Genomic DNA, 19,189 nt, shown 5'->3' on the forward strand with positions numbered 1-19,189 from the left:
CAAGTCAAAATCTTCAAGCATGACGAAAAAAACTGTTGAAAACTGATTATTTAAGTGAATTTTCTATGTCCAAAGACCATAACTCTGCACAAAATTATCAGACTGGAACAAAATTCCAACTTGATCTGTAACTTGTCATGATAAAACTATATACTAATTATCAAATCAATATCTTCAAGACTGACAAACAAACCTAACACTAAATTCTTCAAACAATTTACCAAAGAAAAGGAAAAAAATTCAAAATGTCATTTTGTCTTTTAAATCTTTTAAAAAATGAGTTATTTCCCTTTGAACAGAAATCTACTAATTAATAAGTATTTCATCAAATATTTAATTCTAGGGAAAGGTTTTAACTGAACAAAGAGAAAAGCTAAAATCGTGAAAATTGAACTTGACCTGTAACTTGTCATGATAAATCAATAAACCAAATATCAAATCAATATCATCAAGCACAAAGAAAAAAAGTCTGGAAAACTGATTTGCCGGACTGACAGATGGACAGACAGACAGACAGAGTGCAAACCTAAAGTCCCTTTCAACTTCGTCGGTATGGAACTAAAAATTCGTAGGGGTTCCGCGGAACCCAGTGTCTCGCCTACTTTTGCTGTTAATCGCAGGCTCAACAAAAATGAGGAAAAAAATCAATAAAAATATTCCTCTCTATACTATCTTTTGATTGTAAGAAGCTTCTGTCAAAGTTTGGTATAAATCCAGGATAGTTTATGAATCTAATAAATGTTTTAAAAACTTTAACTGCAGACTGTATTTAATGTTAACTGGAAGAAAAACTAAGTCCGTTTATAAGTAAAATATGGATAAACAGGTAAAAAATTTTAACAATATTTCCTACTAGATACTAGCTTTTGATCATAAACAAGCTTCTGTCCAAGTTTGGTACAAATCCAGGATAGTTTAAGAAAGTTATTAAAATTTCAAAAACTTTAACCACAGAGTGAATGTATTGTTTCCTGGCAGAAAAACTAAGTCCATTTACAAGTAAAATACGGAAAACAGGAATTTTATTTTTACAAAATTTACTTCTGGATACTATCTTATGATCATAAACAAGCTTCTGTCCAAGTTTGGTAAAAATCCAGGATAGTTTAAGAAAGTTATTAAAATTTCAAAAACTTTAACCACAGAGTGAATGTAATGTTTCCCAGCAGAAAAACTAAGTCCATTTACAAGTAAAATACGGAAAACAGGAATTTTATTTTTACAAAATTTACTTCTGGATACTATCTTATGATCATAAACAAGCTTCTGTCCAAGTTTGGTAGAAATCCAGGATAGTTTAAGAAAGTTATTAAAATTTCAAAAACTTTAACCACAGAGTGAATGTAATGTTTCCCCGCAGAAAAACTAAGTCCATTTACAAGTAAAATATGGAAAACAGGAATTTTATTTTTACAAAATTTACTTCTGGATACTATCTTATGATCATAAACAAGCTTCTGTCCAAGTTTGGTAGAAATCCAGGATAGTTTAAGAAAGTTATTAAAATTTCAAAAACTTTAACCACAGAGTGAATATTTGTGGACGCCGCCACCGCCGAAATGTAGGATCGCTATGTCTCGCTTTTTCGACTAAAGTCGAAGGCTCGACAAAAACCTTTACATGACAAGGTTGTCAAAATATGTCTCTAATGGGTATTACTCAAACCAGAATTTCAAATAGGGTGAATCCATTATTTGATCTGAAATATTGAATGGTGGTTGAGTTTCATAGCAAACACAATTTTGAGTGCAGAGCTATGAAGGGCTAATATTTGGTTCTCATAGGCTGTTTTATATTCTTTAGACGTATCAATTAAATCAATTAAATAACTCAAAACTTTAAAAATACTAAAAACAAAAAGGATATCAAGTTTCTTCTTTTTCTGAAGTTCATCATTCCATAAATCATATTTTTTCAATTCATGTTCTAAAATGTTCATACATAGAGCTCCTATCTTAAAATGTAGGATAACACCATGAAATTGTGTAAAACTGGAGAAACAGAAAAATATGTAAATAATGTTAGTTGCTAATTCTGTGCTTTTCTTCCAATCTTCTCGTAACACTCGAGCCAATGCACCAATCACCGTCTCTAAAAAACACATACTTAAAATTTTTGAATACTATATCATATAATATACTTATATAACATACTTTACATCATTAATTATCTTCTAATGACTGTTGGGATGAAAAAGAACAACATAAGCACCGATTATAATTTCTTTGTATGTCTTGGGGGATTAATATCAAGTGCTTCCATCAATTTTCAATATATCTGTTCTTGAAGGAAATGGCCTAACTGCAACTATGTTGTGTTGAGGTGGCTTTAGAAAAAACATTAAAACAATAATCAAACGGAAGCATTTAAAGTTTCTTTACTCCTCCTTTCTGTCCAGTGAACATCGGTACATGTAGAAAGCAGTCCTCCATCCCTTGGTCACTAAGGCCAACTCCTGAAACTTGATATAACAGGTACTTATCTATAGCAAGATAAGTTTTGAAACACCTGTTTTTGAATATGGTTTCACTCACTTATAAAATTATCTTACATAAATCTTTGATAGTCTCATTAAATATATATTTACAACTTGAATAGACTCTAGATAACAAAGAATTTGTAATTTGGTACAGACTCGTCTGTAGTCATGATAGTTGAAATCCTTTTGTTGACCTTTGGAAATATTTTTTTTATTTTATTGTTTTATGTTTCTGTCTCATTGACATATATCCCATAGCCTTTTTATCTTTCCTTTTTTTATAAAGTTGCAGTGGTGTTAAACCCAATCATTCAGACTTAAATACAAAAGTAAAATTATTTTACCATTGGCGAAGAGTTCCTCCAGATTGTCTGGATTTCTTGATAACTGTAGCAATAATGCTGATCCACGGATTTTCTCAGGAACATCCTCATACAGCAATTCCATATAATCATCAACATCATTGATATTAGCAACCTCGTCTATCTCTGTGGCATCATAGGTTGGCACTTCAGGATTTTCTTGTAATTGTGTTTTACCAGATGCTGTAAAAAGTTAAGAAATTTCTTTATCTTATAGGCTAAAATAGTATAAGTGTTTTCCTGCCTCCTGCTACAAAATCAGTATAAATCACATTTTTTCTCCAAGTCCAATTCAGATATGTTAATTTGTCCATATCTATGATGTGTGATGTATTTTTTTTCCTCAATTTTCAATGTAATGACAACTTATTCAATGAATTGTGTTCAGTTTTATCCTGTATTTGATTAAATGTGTCAAAAGAATTTTAAGATTTGTAGTCTACTTTAACATCTCAATATGATTTTTCGGTAAAATATTTTTGGCATGGAAATACATTTTTTTTAAAAAGGACTTAACATGTCATTGGCCCCTTAATTATGTCAATAATGTATGTCTGAATATAATATTTATAGTTTATAACATGTCTTTTTCCATCTCTGCCCTGGTTTTATCCCAAGACTCACATATCAGTCCAAGCGTTAAGCCAAGGGCTCATATGGGTTAAGACATTATACCAGGGCCAACATTGAAAAATGCATATTATAATTTATTAACATGTATCGCAGGCTAAATGAATGCTTAAAAAAGTGGACAAATTTGAATTAGTCACTGGCAAGATACATCTATGTTCATTTCCTCCATTGAAATATTTTCATTATTATAAAGCTGCCCTATAATTCCAATTGTCAACTTCTTTTTTTTTAAAGTGTACCTGTAGTGCTCTTTATTTGTTTTATAAACTCTGCTGTAATTTTTGTCAACATTGACAAAAAGAGTATCTTACCTGTCAGCCATTTTTGTTAGAAAAGCTTATCATGTTAATGATGTTATTGAGAAGAGGGAAAAATAACCCAGGGCAGAATATGACTAGGGCATTTCTGTGGTTATCAAATATATATATGTAACACTCCCAAACGTGTCCATCCCCCCAAACGTGTCAGATTCCCCCAAACGTGTCTATTCCGCCCAAATGTGTCCGATTTCTAACCCCCCGAACGTGTCCGATATTTGTTATTCGCCAAAACGTGTCCACTTTAAATCGCCTCAACGTCTCAAAACTTTTAGCGCTATTATGTCTTCAGTTACTTAACGATTATGAATTATAAGGTTGGTATCAGGGATGCTAATGATACATGCAAATTTATTTCTCTTGTTCATGTCTCTTTAGTGATACTCGAACCAAAAATATTTTAAAACTTAAAACTTAATACCAGTACATACTTTGAAGAGCTGATAGAAAATGTGCATCATCTTTTTAACTGTCACATTACGTTAAATCAATTGTGAAAGAGGTAATAATCGACTGACACAAATAATGGATCAACTGATTGCTTAACGTTTTGTGGCAATTATTTCATGCATATTTAAGTCAATAAATTGATTGGTTGTTTGTTGCTTAACGTCCAGTGGCAAATATTTCATGCATATTCAAGATGAGAACATATTTACAATAAATACAATATGTAGATCTATCTCTCCCTACACAAGGCTTCGGATTTAACATCCCCATTCTGACCGGACGTGGCTGCGTACTTTACATCCCGCACAGCCAAACGGACGCCCCACTTTGGCAAGGGTTTTACTGTCGGTCGGAAGAAGACCTAAGTGACCATATTTCTATTCTCTAGTCTTACTTGGGGATAGGACAATAGATGAAAGAGTAAAAGGAGGATACGTCACTGAAAGAGCAATAACCAAATTTGTTATTGAAGAACATTATATATTTAATATTGGTGGACATGTTATTGCTATTTGAAGGCAAACAATTAACTTATAATAACTAAATGGGCATTTAAAAATATGAACAAGATTGAGCGTTCAAATAAAGGAGACGTTTAGGTTTTATATGGACACGTTTGGGCGTTCTTAAAAAAATGGACACGATAGGGCGTTCTTAAAAAGGACACGTTTTGGCGCCCTTTAGCACCTAGACATGTTTTGCGGTTCAGTGACGTTATATGGACACGTTTGGGGGAATCGGACAAGTTTGGGGGGATGGACACGTTTCTGAGTGTTACATATATATGCTAAAAAAAACAATGGTTGTCATGTTTATGTAACAAATATGTGATTAAAGTATAATACTAACCTTTACTGGGGGGCCCTGTATCTTTCCGACTTTGTAGATAATATAGTAACTGCTCTACTTCCAGTAACTTAGAAGGATGTATTAGTTTACATTTATCAATGATTTCTTTTGCTAAGGTCGTCAAATCACTGCTTGGGTTTAAACTTTTAACTCGGATTCTAAAATTAAAAATATTTAAATTAAGACTCTTGTTCATTTGATTTGATTTGATTTTTGGTGTTTTAACGCCACTTTTAAGCACCGCTTTGGGCTATTTCGTGGCGGCCAGTTTTTATTGGTGGAGGAAGCCGTAGTGCCCGGAGAAAACCACCGACCTTTGATAGGAAAACTGACAATCCTAGTCAATTAAGATTGGAGTTGATTGCACCCGCACGAGCGGGGTTCGAACTCACAACCTCAGTGTTTTTACTGGCTAGTGATTACAGTAGTAATTACTTAGACCACTCGGCCACCGAGGCCCCGACTCTTGTTCATGTCCTAAATCATGTTCCAAATATATATATAGATCTGTATAAAAAGAAGATGTTAAACATGTTAAAGACAACATATTTAATACATTTAAATCAATTAAAAAAGCTTTTGGCCATATTGGTTGAAAGCCACATTACAATACCAATATGCCTGCATAAAACACATCATGATAAACCAGTTTGTCTGGCAAATGTCTGTCAAGATTAGAAAATCCATGGATTGAAAATTATGAGACAAGTTGGGAGTCCTTTCACAGTATCCATGAAAATAAATCTCTTTACCTATTCTAGCTATATATATAGGTTACCCATCAAGGGTTTTAATTGAATTAATAAATATTCTTTATTCTAATCAGGAATGGTAATTTGTAGTGGCATCAAAAGATTTGAGAATGGTATTGGTGTGGCTTGCTGTGAGAGGCATATTCATTATTATTGTATTCTATATTTTCTAATGGAAAGTAAATGTAATGGTTCTTTACATGTGTGCTTGACAAAAACAGATGGTACTTACATATATCGGTTGAGTTATAAATAATTTTATGATTCACAAATTCTCCAACCCTTACATCTTATTTAAGGACTACAATGAAGAAAAGGATTAGCAATTTATAAATGAATTGATTTGTTTTTCTCGTTGCAGTGACTTGGCAGAGAATATTTAAAAAGGACAACAGAAAGTATACACCTACATTTTCTGACATTCTTTCCTCTCCCCCAACATTGGATCTCCCAGTTCTCCAAGTATTGTTGCCTCCAGTTCATAGTTAACAACCAAAGCTTTTTCTGTAGGATGAACATCAATACTACTGAATTTTACTTTTCTGAAAATGTTAAAATACATTCTTCATGTTCTTAGCTTATAATATATATTACACTTAACCTTTTGAAGGCATCTGACATTTATCCAAATCTACATCTTCAGTGCAACCATGACTTTGTATTTACCATGTGCAACATGACAGGTGGCTCTTGTGGAGCAGGATCTGCTTACCAATCCAGACCACCTGAGATCACCCCGGTGTTGATTAGGTTTGTGTTGCTCAGTCGTTAGTTTTCTATGTTTGTGTTTTATTGACTTTATTTCTTTTCATTACGTTTTGCCATTGTGTCATCAGTATATAAGAAACAAATTTCTGTTGAAAGATAGCACAATTTACCAGTCATGCCAGCCAGTCATGTGTAATACTTATACAAGTCATATTTATTCACTTGAAGATGTAAGAAAAATTTAACTTGCAAAAGTAATTTTATAAAATTTTAAATTTCATTTCAACATGCTCAAGATTTGAATAGACTTCATGATCTTCCCGTGATCATCTCCAAACATTACTAACGATTTTTTGTACATTGTATACAAGTAATATTTTTACTACCCCTTAGTTTCTCCACATGCATGCATGCTTATACAATTTTTACTGGTTTGTTAATATTTTTTTTAATCAGCTTATTAGAGTTTCAGCTGTTTATCTCAAGAACTAAACTCAGAAATCTACTGTACACAGACATTAAGAATAAAAATCAAATCCTTGCAGTGATTTAATAAAACAGAAGATGTGGTATGATTGCAAATGAGACCACTCTTCACAAGAGACCAAATGACACAGAAATTAACAACTATAGGTCACCGTACGGCCTTCAACAATGAGCAAAGCCTGTATCGTATAGTCAGCTATAAAAGGCCCCGAAATGACAAATGTAAAACAATTCAAAAGAGAAAACTAACGGCCTAATATATGTACAAAAGAATGAACGAAAAACAAATATGTAACACATCAACAAACGACAACCACTGAATTACAGGCTCCTGACTAAGGACAGACACATACATACAGAATGTGGCGGGGTTAAACATGTTAGCCTGATCCCAACCCTCCCCCTAACCTGGGACAGTGGTGTTACAGTACAACATAAGAACAAACTATAAAAATCAGTTGAAAAAGGCTTAACTAATCAGATGGATACAAATAGAAAAACATCTAACAAAAACACAGAGTGGCCGTGGCTGGGTACTTGTACATCCCAACAACAAAAAGACACTAAGTACAGATCTGAGAGTACTCGCAGTTACTGACAGCTAGTTCAAAGTCAATAGCAACTAATAAAAAAAATCATGCATCTAAGACTAAATTATCAATCATTACACATCCAATGGATTTATTGTTAAGACGTCATAGTTATTTTGCATGTTTAGTGTCATGATTTGATACACCATTTGTGTTTACTAAAAGAGGAAATGGAAGGACAAGATAACTTCTTTTCATGATGCCCTGCTCATTTTTGACAGATTGTGGCATCCTGACCTTTTCCGTCATATTTTATAACACCCTGCCATACTGCATGTACTGTTTGTGATTGGTAGTGACATTGGTACAGCTATTCATCTTCTAAAATTTCTTCTCCAAGTCCAGGCGAAGAAAAGCTTTGGCATTATGCAGCTTAGGTAGGCATCACAGAAAACAAATTAAAAAAGCCTTTCAACATGTTCAAGACTCATATTAATCATTTTATCTAGCAGTAGTACTATCCTGAAATAAGGTCAACTGGACTTATCGACACCAAATATAGCTAGACAATGTAGTCTAAATAATTATGACACCTTGCAAGGCAATTTCAATTTGTTCTTTGACCCCTTCGTAGCCCAAATAATTATGGCATCTTGACTATTAATTGTATCCTCTGGCACTACTGGACGATGCTTAATTAACCGTGTTCATGGTGTTAATAAAATATCTGCATAAAATGTATATTATGTGGAGATCAGAGAGATAAAGCAAAATCGTCTTATAACCGCTACCTTTTTAAGTATCTGGCCTCTTCGACTTGCATTTTGAACTATTCTTATTTGAGTTTTAACATAAAATTACTGAACGTTCATTCGATTCGGATGTCCATGGCAAAATATTTATGAATCTGGTTTCTTAACTTCTTGATATAGGAAATAAGTATAACAAAGTTCGGAAACCAGTTAAATATAGTCTTTAACCAAACATAATAACATAAATTAAAAAAAAACGGTTAAATAGAAATACATTTTTTTATGATAAACTATTTTATCAAAACTTGATACTCTACAAGTTATTAATAGATATATTCAGCATAGTTAATATAGAGATTAAAATTTTATACTGGTTTCCACATTTTCGCAGAAGAAGGCAAAATATTTAATAAATGAGCAGGAAACCAGTCTCCAGAACAACATGGATCAAGGAACAGAAAAATTTTACGGTGATGCCAAGAAACATTGGGAGTCAATTCCTCCAACAGTTGATGGAATGTTGGGTGGATTTGCAAAAATTTCACCTACAGATATTAATGGTTCAAGAGAGTTTATTAGACCATTTATAACGGTAAACAATAAACACACAAAACCTTTCATTTTTATTTTCAGGGCAAATCGTTGCCTAGTCAAAATTATCAGAACCTAATCAAAGTCATTTCGGCATTTGGTTAATCAATTCGGCACCTGATATCCCAATAATGAATTCTAGTCACTTCGGCACTTGGTTAAATCGGCACCTCGTCAAATCGGGACCTGGTTAATTCAACACTGATGCAGTTATTTCGGCACCCACAATAAAAATTGTTTTGCAAGTAAACTTTTAAAGACTTTGTTTTTCATGAATTATTTTTAATATGAGGCAGGCATTACCTGTGAAAGGGGACGAAGTCTATTTAAATTTTTTTTTTAATTCAAACATATTTTAGATATAAGTTCTAAATCTGTTAAAAAAGAAACAGAAATACCGTAACGTTTCCGATTTTGGTTCTGTTGTTAGGAATTTTAGTTGTGACGTTATTTTAGTTATGACGTCATATTCAATGTAAACAAAGAAACGCTATCATCAGGTAACGTTATTTCATATCAAAGAATAATTTAATAGAAATGAAATTGTTATTGTGTTCCTTCCTATATTTTACTGGACTGATAAATATATATTTCACTCAAAGTCTCATGACAAACGAAATAGGAAGAAGGAAGTAGATTTCTGCGCAAATGCCGGAATTAAAAAAAGTTACAAAAAAAAAGTTAACGATTTTGAGTTTATTAGTACAATGAAAATTTCAGGAAATTTTCCCAATTTTTTTTTTTTTATCGATTTTTCTACTGTAATAGGGGACTTCGTCCCCTTAATATTTTCACTCGAGGTGTCAAGGTATATTTGTTTTTTTTTAATTATAAAACATCAAAAACTACCAGAAAATTGTTAAAACAACAAAAGGGTCATTGTTTGTAATTGATATAAGTTTTTAAAGTGATAACCAACCAAAACATCATTAATGCTAATTATTCTCAAATAAAAAGGAAAGAAAACAGCAAAATAAAATTAGATGCCAGCTGAATTATCAAACGCCAAAATGACTGTAAATAAGTGCCGATTTGACTAGATGCTGATTTGATCAAATGCTAATTGACTTTTTCTATAGGTGCTGATTTGACTTGTACCCAGTAACAAACTTGGACTATAACAAAATCAGCCTTGGACTACTAGAAGAAAATAAGTATGATGATTGATGTTATTTTCTTTATTTTGAAATTAATTATCAGTATTTCATGACTTTATTTTAGATCAATTTAGAGTTTAAGAATAATTGAGTAATTTATTTTGAACATTTTACAAGCAAGACATATAAATTACGATAACAATATATAAAAAAGAAAAGTAAGGCTAATTTCAAGTTACCATTTATTTGTCTTTTCTTTTCTTTTCTCTTATTTTTCTTTTCTTTTCTTTTCTCTTATTTTTCTTTTCTTTTTAAAATTATTTATCATATGCATGACTTATTTGATTGAACTGGAAATATGACATCATACTGCCATGTGTATTGTTGACACCTTTTTAATCACCTTGATTTAACTAATAACTGGCATGTGTACTGCTGACACCTTTTTAATCACCTTGATTTAACTAATAACTGGCATGTGTACTGCTGACACCTTTTTAATCACCTTGATTTAACTAATAACTGGCATGTGTACTGCTGACACCTTTTTAATCACCTTGATTTAACTAATAACTGGCATGTGTACTTCTGACACCTTTTTAAATATCCAAGTGAGAACATAACTGCCTGTAATTACATGAAATTGTAATTAACCAAATGCTCAAATTCAAATTCTTTATTAACTTTGAGCCTTATGGCTCATCAGTGTATTCAAATACAGTATATATACATTGTACATATGGCATATTACAAACTATATTAACAATACATGTATGTATAAATAATAATAGGATAAGATATTTTATTAATCAATCATGGTGCCCAAAATTTGAACTATACAATCAAATGAATTACAAAATAAAGCACAGTATCATAAGAAATAATACTCTGGTATTCAATGAAAAATTCATTCAGCAAACAGTCTGGACCATGACTTCTGTCACTTTTAAGTTCATGAGTTGCCTTTAATATCTCATCAGCAGTAATATCTGCATCTAACTCATCAAAAACACAGTCGTTATTAATCACTTCAGGTCTCTTGTTACTAATATGCACACTTGATGCAAGTTCTTTGAAATAATAAAAAAAAGTCAGTAATGTTTAAATCACATTTCCTCTGATTTTTTTTCTCCTAAATAATGAATAAAATTTTCTTGGATTATCTTTCATTTGTTTACATGTAACATACAGTCAAGGGTACTACTTGTACAAGTTATTTTCATTTACTTGAAGAAGTAAATAATGATATACTTATATAAGTACATTTGTTATATTCATATTTTCTTATAAGGTTTGAATAATCTCCCCTTAATTTTCTCAAAAAAATTACTTCTATAAGTAATTTTTTTTACAATCCCTAAAATTCTCAAGTTTTGGGATGTTAAAACATGCCTTAAACAATTTTTCTCTGGTTAGCTCATAATTTTTTATTAGAGTTCAACATTTCATCTCATTTATTCAACAAAGAAACTAATTGTGCAAAGATCTTAAGTAATTGCCCAAGGCCTCCAAAAATTGCCCCTTGGAGGCTTGTAAATGAGCAGTGTTTTGAAGATAACAGACAAATGAGATTTTCATTGTCCATGATTAGTAAAGACATCTGCAAAGGACAAACCATTGAAAATTCTATTAGAGCAAAAAAGTCCTGAGAAATTCAAGAAAAGAAGATTTTTTACTTGTATAAGTAAAATAATCTGAATGTCTAAGGGACATAACTAAGCCGTTAACATTATTTACCTATATATACAAGTAAATAAAATACACTTTTATAAGTATCTTACAAATTTACTTATATAAGTATACTAATATTTACTTCTTCAAGTAAATAACAATAACTTGTACAAGTAGTACCCTTGACTGACATACATGACATATGAATAGCCTTCCTGTCATGTATAACTACGTTTGTAATCTTTTACAGTAGTCAGTATATAGCACTTCTGTTCTAAACCTGGTTTATCGGTATTAATTCTCTGTTTCTGGCAGTTGCACTTTGATTTCGAGTTTACTTTTGGCATTTGTTTAAAGAAATGAGCTGTCACATTTGTTAAGCACTGAGTGAAGTTATTCACACATAAGTCCATACCTACTTGAGACAATATGTCCATGTTATCTATTGATTGTGTCTCAGAGTGATTATTTGTAATACTATTTGATAAAGAAAACACAAAGTTTACAAATTCTATTCCAGCAGATATCAACAAACATATCAATGCTTTCTTCGTTCAATGATATTTGATTATTTAATTTTACAGAGGATGAAGCACATGCAAAACACATCATGCACATAGAGCAATTTAAAAATCACACGAATAGCATATTTAAAACACACATAGCACAAAAAAAACATACAAAACACTCATTACACATACAAAACTGAAAGGCATATCTATGAGACAACATGCAGAAATAAATTGTCATTGTCAAAGCACATTTAAAGCACACATAGTACATTTAAAACACACCTAGCACATACTAAACATACATACATGTACATGTAGCACATACAAAACACTAAGGCACATCTAAAAGACAATATACAAAAATAAATTGTCATTGTCAAAGCACATGAAACATAAGCATAAACATAGACAAGACACACTATAGAAGTTTAATTTACAGTTCAAAAACCTAGGTGTGGCTAGCCGTAGGTGTTATCACACTCCTGAAGTAGCTGGGGTGCTGTTATGTCACCATCGGTATACTGGTCCCATAACCCATGAAGGCGACCTTCCATCTCCTTTTTGCTAATAAGTCTGACTTCGTGTTCATAATAGATATTCTTTTAAAAACCAGTTGTTGGCATGACACGGGTTATGTTCTTCTCATATATGTTATGATGGTATGATACTAAACCCCTAACGGGAAGGATTGTGCCTGATATTCATATGATGAAGACATAATCTTTCAATCAGTTTAATTGAAGTCTGGAGCTGGCATGTCAGTTAATTGCTAGTAGTCTGTTGTTATTTATGTATTATTGTCATTTTGTTTATTTTCTTTGGTTACATCTTCTGACATCAGACTCAGACTTCTCTTGAACTGAATTTTAATGTGCGTATTGTTATGCGTTTACTTTTCTACATCAGCTAGAGGTATAGGGGGAGGGTTGAGATCTCATAAACATGTTTAACCCCGCCTCATTTTTGCGCCTGTCCCAAGTCAGGAGCCTCTAGCCTTTGTTAGTCTTGTATTATTTTTAATTTTAGTTTCTTGTGTACAATTTGGAGTTTAGTATGGCGTTCATTATCTCTAAACTAGTATATATATTTGTTTAGGGGCCAGCTGAAGGACGCCTCCGGGTGCGGGAATTTCTCGCTGCATTGAAGACCTGTTGGTGACCTTCTGCTGTTGTCTGTTTTATGGTCGGGTTGTTGTCTCTTTGACACATTCCCCATTTCCATTCTCAATTTTATTTAAATAAACTCATCATAGATACCAGGATAAAACTATCATCATTTCTGTCCAGGCTTTTGATGTTCACCTTTAAAATTTGTAACAAATCTTTTGAGACATTCAGAAAACACAGATTAAAATAGACATGATAGGAAGGCAAGTCGTTTTCACCTATTAACACATCATGAATAAAAAATACAAAAAAATCTATATTGTCATGATTGTGTTGTTTGTATGTTCTGACATAACATTTGAGTATTTATAGCTAGCTATAGTAAGTACAAGATTAACAAGATTTATTGATAACACTCAGACACACAAATGTGTTACATGAGGTCAAAGTATAATACATAAACAATAAATGACAAAATAAACATGCAGTACTATTTTAAAATGTAGAAATCAATTTGTAAATATTTTACAATAAACAAACAATATATTCTTAATCATGTTAATAAAAATTGAAAGTCGTTTGTATTTGTAGACTTCCATATCAATACATATGGATAATAATCTTTCCATTTTAATGTATTGCATGATATATTGGTTTCTATACACTACAAACTGCTCAGAGTCTGAAAAGACCATATTTTGTGCTCGACCAGTAAAATCGAGCACAGATTTTACTCGACATTGTCTCGACAGTACTTAAATGTACTCGACTTTACTTAATATTATGTAGTTTGGTGTATTGCTGTCAAATTTAAGGATTTAATTAATCTAGGTCAAAAAAGCTAGAATTTGCAGTCGGACTAAATTCAGATAGTACACTTTAATTTTTTTTATAACTTTTTCAAATCAATTTGGATTTTCATCAAACTATTCATCTATCTCAGTTATATATTGATCTTACAGAATCCAAGGTCATTATGTAGTTTGGTGTATTGCTGTTGAATTTAAGGATAAAATTAATCAAGGTCAAAAAAGCTAGAATTTCCATTTTGGACTAAATTCAGAAATTCTTTAACCTAAAAACCACACCTATACTGAGGGTTATTAAATCTTATTAAGGTGCTTCTTGTTTGGCAGGTGTTTTTTTTTTAAACTTAATTTTCCTAAATTCCTAAAAAAAAACTACATATAGATTCATGGTTACATGCAATAGTTATATAATTATCTTTTTAATGAGGTAACAACAGCCAACAAAATCACTGAAATTGTGTAATTAACCTTATATTAGAAATATATCTATTATTATAATTTGGGATAAAGTATTATAATATATATCAAAAAGGGATAAAACATTAAAGAAATTATTAAAATTTTTCTTCTGATTAGTTGTGAAGTATAAAGCAATACCTCCTGCTTGGGGCAAACTCATTAAAAAGATCACACCTACCAGAGAGTATTGAATTCTAAATAACATTCATTCAAAATTGCAACATCCTGTTAAACTTAAATCGGAAGGCCTTTTGAATTCACTAGATAAGTAATACACAGTTTAAGAAAAGTAGGGCTTTCTTTTTACCTGTAAAACATACATGTACTGATGTAATTAAACCTTATTAAAGTGCTTCTTGTATGCATGCCATGTCTTTAATTTTGACAAAAATTATTTAAATTTGATTAAAATAAATTTTTAATGTAACTTTGGAACACATTTCCTTTTTTAAAAGGTTAACAAGGGTTGCTATGAAAGTTCTATTATCATGATTCAGACTAAATTTGAAGGTCAAGACTAGTCGAGACAGGTCGAGACTGGTCAAGACTGGTTGAGACTGAGAAGAGACTAGTCAAGACTGGTCGAGCCTTGGTCGAGACCATTTCAGACTACACCAAGATCATCAAGTACTTAATCAGACTTATTAAGTAAAGTCGAGACCAATGTCGAGTACAGTTAAGTACTGTCGAGACAATGTCGAGACTAGTCGAGTAAAATCTGTGCTCGATTTTACTGGTCGAGCACAAAATATGGTCTTTTCAGACTCTGAGCTGTTTGTAGTGATAATTAACAATACAATCATGTTGTCATCATATTTGATAAACTTAAAGTCTGTCTGAATAACAGTGATAGAAATTCAATGAAACTGATGATTATTGGTTAAAAGCATTGTTTTAATAAAGAAAATTATGAAAACTGGGAAATTTTAATACATACATATATATAATTTATGTCATTAATTGAGTAAATCCCTTAGGAATAACACCACTAATTCATAGCCCCTTGCTTTTTATGTTAAATTCTGCAACTTCAAGCATTCAAAGCTATTTTGTCTTATGTTTAAATAAAGTGGTAGTCATTTCATGTCAAAACTATACCTTATCCTGACTTGTGCTAAAAAAAATCAGCATACATTTAATTGCATATTAGAGCACACTGGTTCCCGGAAGTTGTGTAGTACAAAAACAGGTACTTCTGATGTGAGCAACAGGGCAAATATACCCTCCTATCTGAATTTCATATTTGTTTTATTATTCAAAAGAAAGTTTTAACAAGGGTTCTACAGTGATCACAAGTCCTTAAGCTTTTATTTGATAGCAAAATTATCCATATATTTTACTTATTGACAAAGTTACAGCTATGCGTAGGAACTATTATGTTTAAAATATGTACTACTTTCTTGTATGTTCTTTCTGACCAGGCGGAATTAGTGGTTCTATACCTTTTTAACCCGATTTTCGAAGTAAAAATCGGTTATTGATTTGGGGATGTACGGCGGGCGGACAGGTGTCTCTTCAATAACATGAAAACCCTTTGATAACATTTTTTCAAAATTAGATGTGTTGTTTCCTGCGACTAAATGAAGGTCAAGTTCAATTTTCACAATTTTTGCTTTTCTCGATTGTGAGTTATCACCCTTTTTAATATCCATAGGTGGTATTTTTTTGTGATTGAGTTATTTTCCTTTGAACAGAAATTGTTAATTATATACATAAAGTTTGATTTTACTAAGCCTTTATAGATAATTTTCACCCATTTATATGTTCTGTTATCAGTTTACTAAACATATGGTTAATGTCTTATCTTGAGTGACAGATTTATTTGAAAATTTTCTGTTTTCTAAGTGTTGATGATTAAAAGCTATATAGGAGTAAATATAGTTAGAAATTTACTGTTCATTATTAGACATTTTGAAGATAATTACAGATAAGTTTTATAGATTTTTAAAAGACCTTGTATTAATGATAAATAAAATTTTTGATTTTTTTTTTCTTTTCTTTGGTAAATTGTAAATTGTTTGTTATTCTGTAAAAACTAATTTTCTGAATGCTATATATATTTTTTTCATTAGGTGAACTCCTTTCAAAACTTAGCTTATATTGTCTATTAATAAACATATTTAGATTTCTGATTTTGGGCCCAGTTTTCAAGTTGGTCCAAATCGGGGTCCAAAATTAAACTGTGTTTGATTTCAACATAAATTGAATATATATAGGGTTCTTTGAAATGCTGTATCTAAACCTGTTTTTATTTTCATTATTAGTTAGATAATACCACATCGAGGTACAAAGGGTCCTAAATTAAACTTTTGTTTAATCAACAATTGAATTCTTGGGTTCTTTGATATGCTGATTTTAACAATGTTTGAGTGTTAACTCATATCTAATTTTAGAGAACTTAGTCATCACTGGTTGTTAGTCCCCTACCGATGAAGACGTAGGGGACTTTAGGTTTGCACTCCCTCTGTCTGTCTGTCTGTCTGTCTGTCTGTCTGTCCTTCTGTCAGTCTGGCAAATCAGTTTTCCACACTTTTTTTCTTCATGCTTGAAGATATTGATTTGATATTTGGTATATTGTTTTATCATGACAAGTTACAGATCAAGTTCGAATTTTGTTTCGGTCTGATAATTTTGTGCAGAGTTATGGTCCTTGGACTTGGAAAATTCACTCAAATATTCAGTTTTCCACACTTTTTTTCGTCGATCATTCTTGAAGATATTGATTTAATAATTAGTACATTGTTTTATCATGACAAGTTACAGATCAAGTTCGAATTTTGTTTTGGTCTGATGATTTTGTGCAGAGTTATGGTCCTTGGACTTAGAAAATTCACTCAAATAATCAGTTTTCCGCACTTTTTTTCGTCATGCTTGAAGATATTGATTTGATAATTGGTATATAGTTTTATCATGACAAGTTACAGACCAAGTTTGAATTTTGTTTCGGTTTGATGATTTTTTGCAAAGTTATGGTCCTTGAACTTAGAAAATTCACTTAAATTATCAGTTTTCTGCACTTTTTTTTGTCATGCTTGAAGATATTGACTTGATATTTGTTATATAGTTTACACCATGACAAGTTATAGATCAACTTAGCATTTTTTCCAGTACAATTAATTTTTAACCGGTAGGGGACTATGTATTGCCATGCAATACTCTCAGAATGCTTGTTGTTATTATATTATTGATTATAATTTGAAAAATTACATCATATCTAATTTTATAGAACTTAGTCATCACTTCACTGGTTTATTGATTATAATCATATCTATTTATCCAGTTTGAGTTATTTCCCTTTGCACAGAAAATATATGGATAAAATTAAATTGTGTTTCATTTCAACTTAAATTAAATATATAGGGTTCTTTCAAATGCAGAATCTAAATTTGTATTTAAATATTAGATTTTTGGGCCCAGTTTTCAAGTTGGTTCTAATCAGGGTCCAAAATTAAACTTTGTTTGATTCACAAAAATTGAATTTATGTGGTTCCTTGAAATGCTGAATCTTACCATGTATTGAGAGATTTTGGATTGTGAGCTCCTTTATAAAATTGGTCCACATTGTGGTCCAAAGGGTCCTAAATTAAACTTTTGTTTGATTTCATCAAAAATTGAATTTTTTGAGTTCTTTGATATGCTGATTCTGACAATGTACTTAGATTTTGGATATTGGACCATAATAGGTAAATGTCCAATTTCAAATATTTAAGTTCTTTTGCCACATTCATTTTGTGTCACAAACCTATGCTGTGTCAAATATTCAACCACAATCCAAATTCAGAGCAGTTTTAAGCTTAAATGTAGTGTCCATACTTGCTCAACTGTTCAGGGTTCGACCTCTGCATGAAAATCCGGTTTGCTGTCACTCTGACAGCCTCTTGTTCATGCTTACTATAATGTAACAATTTGAAGCCTTACAAACAGAAATTAATATTTTGGAGCAAAAACTAAGGTCTTTTTCCTAAGATGTTTGTTTTGTTTAACAACATATTTTAAGATACATGTATATATAGGATAAAGTATAGAGCACTATCAATAGTTTTAGGCCAGAAATCTAATGCATGTATACAACATATTTTATAGATGGGAGGAGGAGAAACAGAAACAAACAGGGCCTTAGACTGTGGGGCAGGAATAGGCAGAATTACAAAAAGACTTTTATTACCAATCTTCAAAGAAGTTGACATGGTGGAGCTCAGCCAGAATTTCTTAGACCAGGCACCAGCTTTTATTGGAGAAGAATTTTCACGAGTCAAGAATCGATTTTGTTTTGGATTACAAGACTTTTGCCCAGCAGAAGGACATTATAATGTGATTTGGTGTCAGTGGGTTCTAGGACATTTGAAAGATGATGATTTGATAAATTTCTTTCAAAGATGTCAAAAAGGACTTTCAGAAAATGGTTTGATTTTTGTTAAAGAAAATGTAACATCTGATGAACGAGAGTTTGACTCAGAAGACAGTAGTTATACTAGAAGTTTAGACAATCTCAGATCTCTCATAGAAAAAGCTGGTCTCAAAATATTATTAGATAGAAAACAGAAAGGTTTCCCAAAATCACTTTATAATGTTTATATGTTTGCATTGCGGTAATAACAGATTTAATAAACTAGAAATTTTTATAAG

General features: G+C 31.5%; 2 protein-coding genes across 2 annotated transcripts in view; one reads left to right on the top strand and one right to left on the bottom strand.

The window, feature by feature from the left end:
* Nucleotides 1-8,489, bottom strand: part of LOC127729460 (kinesin-associated protein 3-like) — a 28,410-nt gene extending 19,921 nt beyond the window's left edge. Inside the window, exons 1-5 of the mRNA XM_052237281.1 lie at nt 8,358-8,489; nt 6,253-6,384; nt 5,091-5,248; nt 2,824-3,024; nt 1,867-2,091 (exon numbers count right to left, since the gene is read on the bottom strand). Of these exons, the coding sequence (XP_052093241.1) occupies nt 1,867-2,091; nt 2,824-3,024; nt 5,091-5,248; nt 6,253-6,384; nt 8,358-8,389 (748 nt within the window). The 5' untranslated portion in view covers nt 8,390-8,489. The remainder of the gene's footprint in view (nt 1-1,866; nt 2,092-2,823; nt 3,025-5,090; nt 5,249-6,252; nt 6,385-8,357) is intronic.
* A 216-nt stretch (nt 8,490-8,705) lies between these two features.
* Nucleotides 8,706-19,189, top strand: LOC127729476 (N-terminal Xaa-Pro-Lys N-methyltransferase 1-A-like). Its single transcript, XM_052237296.1, has 2 exons — nt 8,706-8,910; nt 18,647-19,189. Exons 1-2 carry the CDS (start codon nt 8,761-8,763, stop codon nt 19,154-19,156), a joined length of 660 nt encoding a protein of 219 aa, XP_052093256.1. The 5' UTR covers nt 8,706-8,760; the 3' UTR covers nt 19,157-19,189.

The sequence above is a fragment of the Mytilus californianus genome, unplaced genomic scaffold, assembly GCF_021869535.1.
Source record: "Mytilus californianus isolate M0D057914Y unplaced genomic scaffold, xbMytCali1.0.p SCAF_2, whole genome shotgun sequence".
NCBI classification, from domain to species: domain Eukaryota; kingdom Metazoa; phylum Mollusca; class Bivalvia; order Mytilida; family Mytilidae; genus Mytilus; species Mytilus californianus.